Below are 10,955 nucleotides of genomic sequence, written 5' to 3'. Positions count from 1 at the left end.
TTATAAGTATAAAGCGCCATACTCAGAACCTGGTTCTCAATTTTGTGATGCTTGTCACTGATCATGTCTTACACTACATGAAATTGTTACTCAAAACAAGAGCCCATACCACTCGACTATCAAGGTCTGAATGATGCTCAGAATTAACATTTGACATTCTCTACGAAAGTATGAAAAGGGTTTCATTGATGATGACGATGTTGATGAAGAAGATAATGACAATGATGAAGATAATGGTGATAGTGCTGGTATGATGATGATTATTGTAAAAGTGCTCAAATATTGCTCTGTCTTAGTAACGATCCTCATTATATAGAGAGGTATTGATAGAAGTATATATTTATAGTTATTGAAATAAGTTATAGTCTTATGGCATAGCATTAATTTTTTACATTTTTCGTAGTCTTTATCCAGTCTCCAAACACTGTATCTTCAAAACAACAAAGTGGAAGAATTTCCCTATGCTGTCAAGAATTGTATTCGTCTTAGAGCCCTGGATGTGTCGTTCAACAAGGTATTTATTTTACACATGTAGAACACTTCCCCTTCCCCAACAAGGTGAGGTGTCTTTGTCTCAAGTTTATCTCACAACATAGATACATCAAAATCAACAGCATTGATTTGTTTTACATGATAGACATGTTTGATTATCAGTCATTTCTCCAATACAGTTGTAAATAATTATCAACATTATGTAAAAATCTTAAGGTGTGTGTTGGTTAAGGGTGGTGCTGGGGGGGGGTTGTTTTTGATTTTGACACCTTACCATTGGTTCGAGTTTTGTGTTTTGTCTACTATTGTACCATTTTGTATATGCACAAACACATTGTGTAAAAACTGTCTTGAGCCACCTTTTTTTTTTTCTTTTTTTGTTTTTTTTTGTTGTATAACTCACTTTTCTAGTGTTCCGTAAAGTATCTAAAAAATAGTGATATATAATCACTGTAAGTTTTGTGGAATGTACTGTGGGAACTGGGAAAAAAAGATTATAAACAGATAGGTTATCATTCGTAATAAAATCATTCAATGACTAAAATTTTGATCTCCTTTGTGGAACTTTAGTAAATAATCTCACCTCTCTAAAAATATTTTTTAGTTTACTTTAATTGATGGTTTGCACTTCTGTTTCCAGTGACTAAATATTTGGTAAGTTGCGGAATAAAAAAAACAAAAAAAACAAATTAAAAAATTAAAAAAAAAAAAAATTAAAAAAAAAACAAAAAAAACAAAAACAAAAAATATATATATAATATATATATATATATATATATATATATATATATATATATATATATATATATATATATATATATAAAGGTAATGGTAATAATGATAAGAATATACATCTCATTGTTCGTTTCTCAGATATCAAGCATACAAATGGACACAGCCAAGGTGTTTACTATTGAGGAATTGAATCTTTCACAGAACAGGCTGATCTCTTTTCCCAGGGAATCGGACAGGCTATGAATTTCCTGACTAAAATGGATATCAGCTGGTAAGGTCTCTTTTGATTATTAAGATATGGACATTTATATAGGACATTTCTATGAATTTGTTATCTCAAGATGCTTCACAATGCCACATTCATTTCTTTGTTATAGAGGGGATGTTTTTCACATGATGATAAAATTTGCTCAATTCTTTACTTCATATTTATAAATAGGCACCAGAATATTTGTCTCCGATAATGCAGGGCTTAAAAGTTGGTGTAAATGATACAAGATGTGAAAAGTATGAAGAAGCCACGATCCTCAAATAGGACTGAATTATAGAGCATTTAAAAATTGATTTATGCAATTGCAGAGCTATTGTATTAATCAGATAATTATTCAAAGCATCTATTGTTCAAATGTACTATTTTTCTCAACACTTTAGGGGTCCCGATCGCTCAGTTGGTTCACAATTTGAATGAGAATTTCCTCCTTTCTCTTGCTCTTCTTCTTCCTCTCCTTTTTCTTCTTCTTTCTCGTAGTATAAGAACACCCCTGAGGATAATTGGTCTGCATGTAAAAACAAACAAAACAATAAATCAATAAAGTATGTCCGGGCCTGTACTTTAGACTGTGCTTTGAGGTAACAGTAATCTTATAGGTCTTTAGACTCATTACAATATATTTTTATAAGACTGGCTCACTTTATAGATGATTTTATTGACTGGAGCAATTAAAATGCAAGAATTCATCAATTTCTATTGTGTTTTTTATTTTGTTTTCAAGCAACAACATTAAAGTTTGCCATCAACGTGCAATCTGTCAGAATTACGCATCCTGGATTTTTCCCATAACAAAGTCAAGGTGTTGCCAGATGGATTTATCAGAGATTGCCACAAATTGGAAGAATTGATGGCAGCCAACAATGGACTGGGTGAGTGATAATGAGTGACATTTTTTCTTTACCACTAGTTCACTGGCGGTAAATCTAGCCATACTTTTGTATTATACTTACTTATTCCTATGTGAGAAACTATTTTTGAGTGATATTAACCACATAATTGTGCTCCTTCCTTTCCCTGTTCAATGACAGTTACAAGTGCTGTTTAACTTTTAAAATCAAACTATGGAAATTATATGCCTTTAAAATAGTCATTTTCCTTATTCCATTTCATACAAATATTTAATAGGAATTTAAAGGTTCATTAAGGATGATAAATAGGGTTTAATTTGGACCCTACCAAAAAATAGTGGTTACTCTGTACTGGACAATCAGTAACATTTTTGTTAGTTCATATTTGTTGAAAGGAATTGATGTGAAACGGTTGTTTTTTAATGTCCGAATGTGAACCTGATTTGGCCACACCAGAGTAAGTCAAAATTTTCAGTGGTGGGGCCTCCTAGGCCAGCAATTTTTTGTTTATTGTATCTGATTTTTGAAAGATTATAACATTGAATTGTCCTCTCTTTAATTATTATTGTCACGTTTTATTTGCTAAAAACAATAAGAATTATTCATATCCCAAATATATATATATATATATATATATATATATATATATATATATATATATATATATATATATTATATATTATATATATAGAAATGACTACATTTAAGTCCATAGCATTAAAGGAAAATTGCCATATCATGCGATTTCACACAATGACCCACATTTTACGTCAAAAGTGAGTTGCGATAATGATTCCTTATTACATTCTAATTCACTAAAATGCTCTAATAATTTACATGACAGCTGGTGAAATGTTGCTAACCCTTAATTTGAAGTGTGAAGACAATATTGCTCGAGAGTAAATCACGAAATATTTACTAATTAGGGTTTGAATTCAGAATATATCATGCTTCATTACGCTATGACCTGAATGACCTAGTGTGAACAAGAATGTGAGTACCGTTCCCCACTCGTTTTGTATATACTCACAGTGATTCCATAATGGTACTAAACAAGTAAGATGAAGAACGAGAGAGAGAGAGAGAGAGAGGGAGAGAGAGAGAGAGAGAGAGAGAGAGAGAGAGAGAGAGAGAGAGAGAGAGAGAGAGAGAGAGAGAGAGTCTTATGGACACGATTATTTTAAACTGTTTTACATTTTGTTGAAAAGTATGGCTATGTGGTCTTGTATTGTTGGAAAGTGTAGCTATGTGGTGTTGCATTGTTGGAAAGTGTAGCTATGTGGTTTTGTGTTGTTGAAAAGTACAGCTGGCTATGTGGACTTGTGTTGTTGAAAAGTGTAGCTATGTGGTATTGTGTTGTTGAAAAGTATGGCAATGTAGTCTTGTGTTGTTGAAAAGTGTAGCTATGTGGTATTGTGCTGTTGAAAAGTATGGCAATGTAGTCTTGTGTTGTTGAAAAGTGCAGCATGTGGTCCTGTGGTATGACACTCGCCTTCGGATCAGAAGGTCCTGAGTTCGAGTCCCATTCTGAGTGGCGCATAGTTGAGTCCTTGGAAAAGGCTTGTTACTGAGATTATCTTATCATACTCAGGTGTAAGATGAGTACCTCTGCCATTCTGTCAGAAAAAAAATATAATTTTGCCTAGGAGGCATCACATCTCATCCTACATGTTAAGTGTTGCTGTTGGCTAGGGATATTAATGAAATGGTCAGTCATAGTCCAGCTGTAGCGTAATAAATTATAAGGTTTTCAAAATGTAAGTCCATTTAGCAAATAATGAAAACTATGTTCTGTCATGATACTATCATAAAAGGTTGGTTGCAAAAATTACACTTTATTAGTAGACTAAATATTCTTGCTGTTCTCAAAATCAATGATATAATATTTTATGCTTGGACAGAGGATATTGTGTCCTTACTTGACCCCAGAATGCTCATTTTTTTATCCATTCCACTAGAGAAGCTGTAAATCATGATAATATAAATTATATACTTTGTATTTTTGATCTCCAGAGATTCTTCCCAATGAAAGTACAGCTACCTGCTTGATCAGACTACTATCAATTAAACTCTACAACAACAAATTGTCAGAGAAAGAGCCTTTCTATGTGCCCAAGTTTATATTGGAGCTCCCAAAGTAAGCTGCTATTTGTAGAAAGCATCATTTATGGTGGCTTGTACTCTAGAGCATGTTTACGGTCAGTTGTCTCCACGTATCACGATCCTCTGCGGTGCACATGAAGTCTGTGTTGCTTTTAAAATCACTTTTGGCCATTTTTAGTCTATTTAAATATGTCATTCTCTGTCTTCCTCTAGCTCTCTTCCTTCGATCATCACTCAGTCTCTTCTCCACACATGTCCCAGAAACCGTAACTGCCTCTTTCTGATGGTAACAATCAATATTCTTCCTTTTCTCATCTTCGCCAACACTTCCTCATTATTATACTTGTCTGTCCATCATAGCCTCAACATTCTTCTATACATCCACATCCCAAATGCCTCTAACCTCCTAGTACATTCTTTGTCAGCCATCCACATTTCGCAACCGTATAAAAGGGTACTTATAAGAATAGCAATAGCAAAAAATGTGTTTCATAAAATGCATCCAATCATATCAAACAACAACCTAAAGTTATAGACCAGAATGAAAAGAGTGGAAACATATATTATAAGTACCCTTTTATTTATAGAAATATCAGATTTTAATGTTGTGCCCAATCTATCGATCCCTCAAATTCATGATCCATTAGATATCATTGAATATGTAGAAAATTAGCTATGTGAGTCTACAACCTAATATGCAGGATGATGTAATTTTGTATAACTTTAAGATATTTTAGGTCATGTGTCATTTTAGTCAATTTTCCCCTTTTTCTGCATTATTGTTTGAGTTATTTGGCCTGTAGTTGATTTCATGGTAAATGAAATCGGTGACTCATCGTCTTAATAAGAGGGTAGTGAACATTACAATGGCCTCATGGTTCTACCTATAGTTCTAAATCATATTGAATTATTTATGAAAATTATTATTAAGCACATTGAGTATAATAAATCCGTGGAAATATACCTTATAAATATTCATATTTATTTATTTATTTATTTTTAATGTAACTTTATATTATTTTTATATGTAATTTGTTTTCAGTATACGGTCAGTTGATTTGTCCAACAATGATTTGGTAGGGTTCCCTCACCCCCAGCTGTGGAAAACCACTCTACTCAAGGATTTGATAATGTCTCGAAACCATATTGTCAAGGTTAGTCACACTCTCCTCCTTCTGATGTAACAAAGGTACCACTTGTCAGCCTAAAGGAGGAATTTGTCTTTTTCACTGCTATTGCAATTTTCCCGCTACTCATATCAGTTTTTAAATTCTTTGAGTTGACGTCATGGAGTAGTGCCAAGATTGAATTACTCAAAATTTTTTAAAGGACCTTAGATTTCTTTTATCAAGTTTGATAATCATTTTTAAATCTTGAAATTCATCATCTCCATCATCATCATCATCGTCGTCGTCGTCGTCGTCGTCGTCGTCGTCGTCGTCGTCGTCGTCATCATCATCATCATCATCATCATCATCATCATCATCATCATCATCATCATCATCATCATCATTATTATTATTATTATTATTGGTATTATTATTGTTATTATTATTAGTGGTATTATTAATATTATCATCAATATTATAATAATAATAATAATAATAATTATTATTATTTATTATTATTATTATTATTATTATTATTATTATTATTATTATTATTATTATATAATCATTATTATTATTATTATTATTATTATTATTATTATTATTATTATTATTATTATTATTATTATTATTATTATTATTATTATATTTTTATCACAAGAAATGCCCTAATAAAGAAATAAACGAAAACATAATTATTACTTTGTTATGCCTTATCGAATGGCATTCTAAGTCCCAGTTTGTTTTGTATTCCAGATAGACTTTTATGTAGCTCTTTTATTATCGTAAATAGAAATGGCCCATGCATCTTTTTTGTTGCAATGATGTATGTTGACAATGAAAATATTTTAAGATCTAAATGTCATTTCAATAATTCAGATTGAGCCCATGCATACCTTTCATTCGATCTAAAACTTTGCCCTGTAAAAATTCGATGTGTTCTTTGATTTGGAGTCTTTCTCTACTGTATGAAATAGACGGGTCTATTTTTTTTTCAGAATTTTTGCGCACCCCATGCCAACCCCACGAAGCTCATTTGCAACCCCCCTTTAAACTTTAATTAAATTTCAGCTCACAAAATGTGCTAGTGAAAAGTCACCAAAAGGGAAAACAAAACAAAAAAAGGAAAAACACAAAAAAAAAAACAAACCCCAAAATACGTAGAAATGCTATCGACATAAAATAGCAATGTATGAATGACACTGTCAGAATCATGACTGATTGTGTTACTACATCACTTCTCACCTCCCCACCCCCCTTCAATGGATTGGTCAAAACACACCCCCCCCCCTTTCTTTGGTCAAAATGCACCCCCCTCCCCTCCCCTCCCTCCTTCTAATGAAGTTTGGCCAAAGTGCACCCCTCCCCCTTCTATTCAATACACTAGAGTAGCTCCTATAGTATATATTTTATTATCATCATTATTGTTATGATTTTAATTACTACAAAATTTTCTGTTACAGCTGAATTTGGAAGGTGCTCGACTCTGGAGCAAGCTTGAAAAGTTGCACGTCTCCCACAACAAAATAGCAGAGGTGTTGTAATGTTTTGTTTCTGTTGAATCCGATCAAATAAATTTTATTTTGTGATGCATAGAAATGATGATTGTGATAATTAAGATGGGAATTAAATTGACATGACAAGGGCAAAGGCAACATCGATGAAGAAAACAGTTGGTGATGATGGTGATGCTGATGATTATAATTATGAGGAAGATGACTATAACGGTTCTGACATGCTAATCTGTTTATCATGAAAATTTGTTATTTTATAAGTGTCTATAGTTTTAATGCGAAAGGTGTGTTGTCACATGTTACATGATAATATTTTAAAATTCCAGCTTCCTCGTGAGATAGGCCAGCTGACGTCACTACAGTCCCTGGATCTCAGCCACAACAAAACACTGACCACTGTGCCAGATGAGTTGGGCAGGTGTTCTAGACTGTGGGAGGTAAGTGTCCCTTTTGTTGTTTTGTTGTTTTTGTTTTTGTTTTTTTTTAATTTTTAATTTAGTATTTTTGATTGCTGCAGTTTTCTTTTTAAAAATTTTGTCTGAAACTGTCTCGTGATCATTGACTTAATGATTGAATTATTGATCTTATATCCAATATAACACAACTGCTGTATGCAGTATCATGTCCAGTCCAGAAAACTCCAAAAAAACCTCTATCTCTCCCTCTTCGTGCATTGATTTATATAACGTTGGTTTGAACCCCCTGATTGGATGGTCGAGGAGTCAGATAAACTAGCAATCTGAGGAGGGTTCAGTCAACTCTGGACTCATTCAGGCTATGTCCTAGCAAGTAGTGCCAGGGCATAACACATTTTCAAAAATATGTTATTGCTAGTTTATCGTTAGATTTTCATAATTGATGTGGAAATTATGCCTAGTTTTGTATTGAATTTTTTATGGTTTGAGACTTGACACATGGACTAATTGCTCTTGGAGCCACTTCTACGCTCTGTTTGAATTAATCCTATTTGTCTTCTTTTCTTTTCTTATTTTTGTACTTTTATTCATTCATTCACTCATTCATTCCTCCACTCATTTATTCCAGAATTTGTCTATCCATTTTATCATTCATTCATTCATTCACCTTTTCAATCTGGTATTTGCAGATGCCATTAGATGGACTAAGCCTTGATTTAGACGATGCCCTAATCAAAGGGAAAGTGAAGGATCTCACTATTTACCTCCACAACAGACTTAAGAAGGTGAAATGATATTTAATCTTCCACTATTTATTTATTTTACCTGCCATCCCTCGTTTATGTAGGAAGGGCGGTACTCATCTACGTATACAACCCAAACCCATCAGTCATGTGAGGAGATATAGAACTGCATGGGTTGTTGATAGTTGTACTTGGGGCTAATTAAATCTTATTTGTGTTTATGGAATATTTTAAGGATTATACAATCAAATAGGTGGCTTGAGTTTGCTTTACTTACAGGGATTTTCAGGTCTGCTAATGATGGAGATCAGGATAGTTTGTTTGGAAGAGCACGCCTCGCACTACCAAAAATATTTTATTTTTTAAAAACTGGTCCTGCTCCTGTAAACAGTCAAAGTTTTTTTTTTGTTTTTGTTTTTGTGTGACCCTTCTTTAGCTGGGTCTGTCAGATCAAATGTAGCAAGCAATGGCCACTCTTCATTTAACATTATAGAAACTGAAATATTTTACAACACTTCCTTATCAACTTTATAGCTCTATGGACTTACTTTTTAAAAGAAGAAATGTTACAGCTGTTCTCTGATCTTCTGACTTTTAGTGTTTTCACAACTCTACGATATGAACAAAACACTTGCTAAATTGGAATTCAAGGACAAATCAGAAATGGCCCTCACCACTGTCCTTATGACTCTATGAGAATACTACTAAATCACTGCTGGCTATTAATGGAGGTCAGATCTCATATCCAATTTAAGCAACTTAGAATAGAAAAATTCTCAATTTGGTTTCATTTAATCCTCAATTAAATTGTTTTATTTTTCTTCTTTTTCCCCGTGTGAATACTACAGATTAAAAAAAATAATCATAATGTCTCTAAATCATTTTTATTTTCAATGCAGTCAAATATGAAAGAACATTAAATACACTTAACTTTTACATTATTTTAACTTATACAGGCAAAGCATTACTATCGGATGAAAATGATGTTGGTAGGTTATGGAGGCCGTGGCAAGTCAAGCTTACTTCAGGCCCTCAAGAGAAAGATCAAAAGCAGTGTCATGGAAAAACCCAACGTTACAGTTGGGATAATTGTGGATGAGTGGAAGTAAGTATAGAACAATGCCTATACATTTTAGTGGTCTCAATCGTTTACCAAAACCAACATTGAACATGAGAATATAATGAATGTTACTCTATGATTTCACAACAATTTGCGAGCCTTACATGTGTAAGACATTATGTGGATGATGGAACACATAAGGTTTTCAATTGTCAATGCAACTATTGTTTTATCATCGTCTGTGAACAAGTCATGCTTTACGGTCCAGTTTGTCAGATTAAAAAAATAATCAGATTTTTTATGTATTTCTCTGATATTGTATGTTATTTAATTGACACCTTCTTGATTTTATATTTTTATTCATTTATTTAATTATTTATTCATTTATTTATTTATTTTGTGATCCATTTTATTTTATTTTTATTTTTTAATATTTTAAACCGATATTAATGCATAAAAGCAGGTTTGATACTATTCTATACTGATCAACCACAGAGAAGCTATCCTAATAGCTGCCACATTAATGGATTGAAAATGATGTGCTATTTTGCACTATTTTTATTATCTTTAGTTTATGTTAAAACTCCTGTAAGTTTGGACATGTGTATGCATTTAACAATAGTTAGTATTATAAGTCAGACCTGAAACTTTAATTTTTTTCATTTTTTTCTTTTTATCTTTTATCTTCGCATATAAATTATTGTGTGTTGTGTGTGTGTGTGTGTGTGTTTGTGCATGTGTGTGTGTGTCTGTATGTGTGAGTGAATGTAAGAGACTGATAGGCATCTGATTGTTGACGCAGTGTTTTGTAACCATTTTTTAAAAAATCATCCATTTCCATCATTTAAAGATACATGGAAACAAGTTGGAAAGGATGGCTAAATTAAGGCTTTCCCCCTGTTCCTCCATATTTATTACAATATTTATTGCAAATCTTATTCAGTTATGAGAGACAAAGATTTGGCCGCTCTGTGACCTATACATTAAACACATGGGACTTCGCTGGACAGGAGGATTTCTACAGCACACACCAGTGCTTTCTCTCGAATAGGACTTTGTACTTGGTAAGTCTTAAAGGTGCATTTGTTTGTGGTTGAGCTACTTTAGTGCTTGGGACGGTTTCACTACATTTGACTTATCACAAAGACGACAACTTTTTGGACTTTAATACAGCTTACACATCTGTGTTATTGTACTTTTAGTTTTTAAAGTAGAATTTATTTATTTATATATGACTACCTTACTGACTTATTACCTCTTAATAAACTGACTGGGACACCTCAATACCGCAGCCACTCTAATTCCATAAACAAATTCCCTCCATTGGTCTTGCTCTTCTGTGAAGGACTGTAGGTCTGGAAGAAAACTGTCTAAAAACCTTCCATGTCATAATCAATAATTCATTAAATTTAGGTAACATGTTTTATACAATCCTCCCTTTGAGCTAGGTATGAAATTTAAGGGTTAAAACATCATCAAGATTATCTGATTTTCATGTCTTACTTTATACTTTTCTAAAAATGATTAAATTGCTCACCTTTGAGTCGGAAAAAGGTTGTCAGTTTGATGCAGACGAAATAATTTTTATTCAAAATTTTTCAGAGTTTGAGGGTTTTTCAGACATTATCTCTTTGAAATACATTTTGAATTTTTCTTTCCTACTC

The 10,955-nt window shown here is 32.7% G+C and overlaps 2 protein-coding genes across 2 annotated transcripts in view; both read left to right on the top strand.

Moving 5' to 3' along the window:
- The window catches only part of LOC144975544 (leucine-rich repeat serine/threonine-protein kinase 2-like), a 7,049-nt gene extending 5,551 nt beyond the window's left edge, over nucleotides 1-1,498 (top strand). The window contains exons 7-8 of the mRNA XM_078919704.1: nucleotides 404-514; nucleotides 1,366-1,498. Coding sequence (XP_078775830.1) covers nucleotides 404-514; nucleotides 1,366-1,470 — 216 coding nt within the window. The 3' untranslated portion in view covers nucleotides 1,471-1,498. The remainder of the gene's footprint in view (nucleotides 1-403; nucleotides 515-1,365) is intronic.
- Nucleotides 1-10,955, top strand: part of LOC144974939 (leucine-rich repeat serine/threonine-protein kinase 2-like) — a 115,251-nt gene that overhangs the window by 63,124 nt on the left and 41,172 nt on the right. The window contains exons 30-36 of the mRNA XM_078918473.1: nucleotides 4,360-4,483; nucleotides 5,492-5,603; nucleotides 7,022-7,093; nucleotides 7,399-7,509; nucleotides 8,178-8,273; nucleotides 9,188-9,336; nucleotides 10,235-10,355. Of these exons, the coding sequence (XP_078774599.1) occupies nucleotides 4,360-4,483; nucleotides 5,492-5,603; nucleotides 7,022-7,093; nucleotides 7,399-7,509; nucleotides 8,178-8,273; nucleotides 9,188-9,336; nucleotides 10,235-10,355 (785 nt within the window). The remainder of the gene's footprint in view (nucleotides 1-4,359; nucleotides 4,484-5,491; nucleotides 5,604-7,021; nucleotides 7,094-7,398; nucleotides 7,510-8,177; nucleotides 8,274-9,187; nucleotides 9,337-10,234; nucleotides 10,356-10,955) is intronic.

Source organism: Berghia stephanieae, chromosome 6 (genome assembly GCF_034508935.2).
Source record: "Berghia stephanieae isolate SIO BIC M18660-M18661 chromosome 6, UCSD_Bste_1.3, whole genome shotgun sequence".
Taxonomy (NCBI): Eukaryota; Metazoa; Mollusca; class Gastropoda; order Nudibranchia; family Aeolidiidae; genus Berghia; species Berghia stephanieae.
The sequence above is the reverse complement of the archived record's forward strand: the minus strand, read 5'-3'. Positions and strand labels throughout refer to the sequence as shown.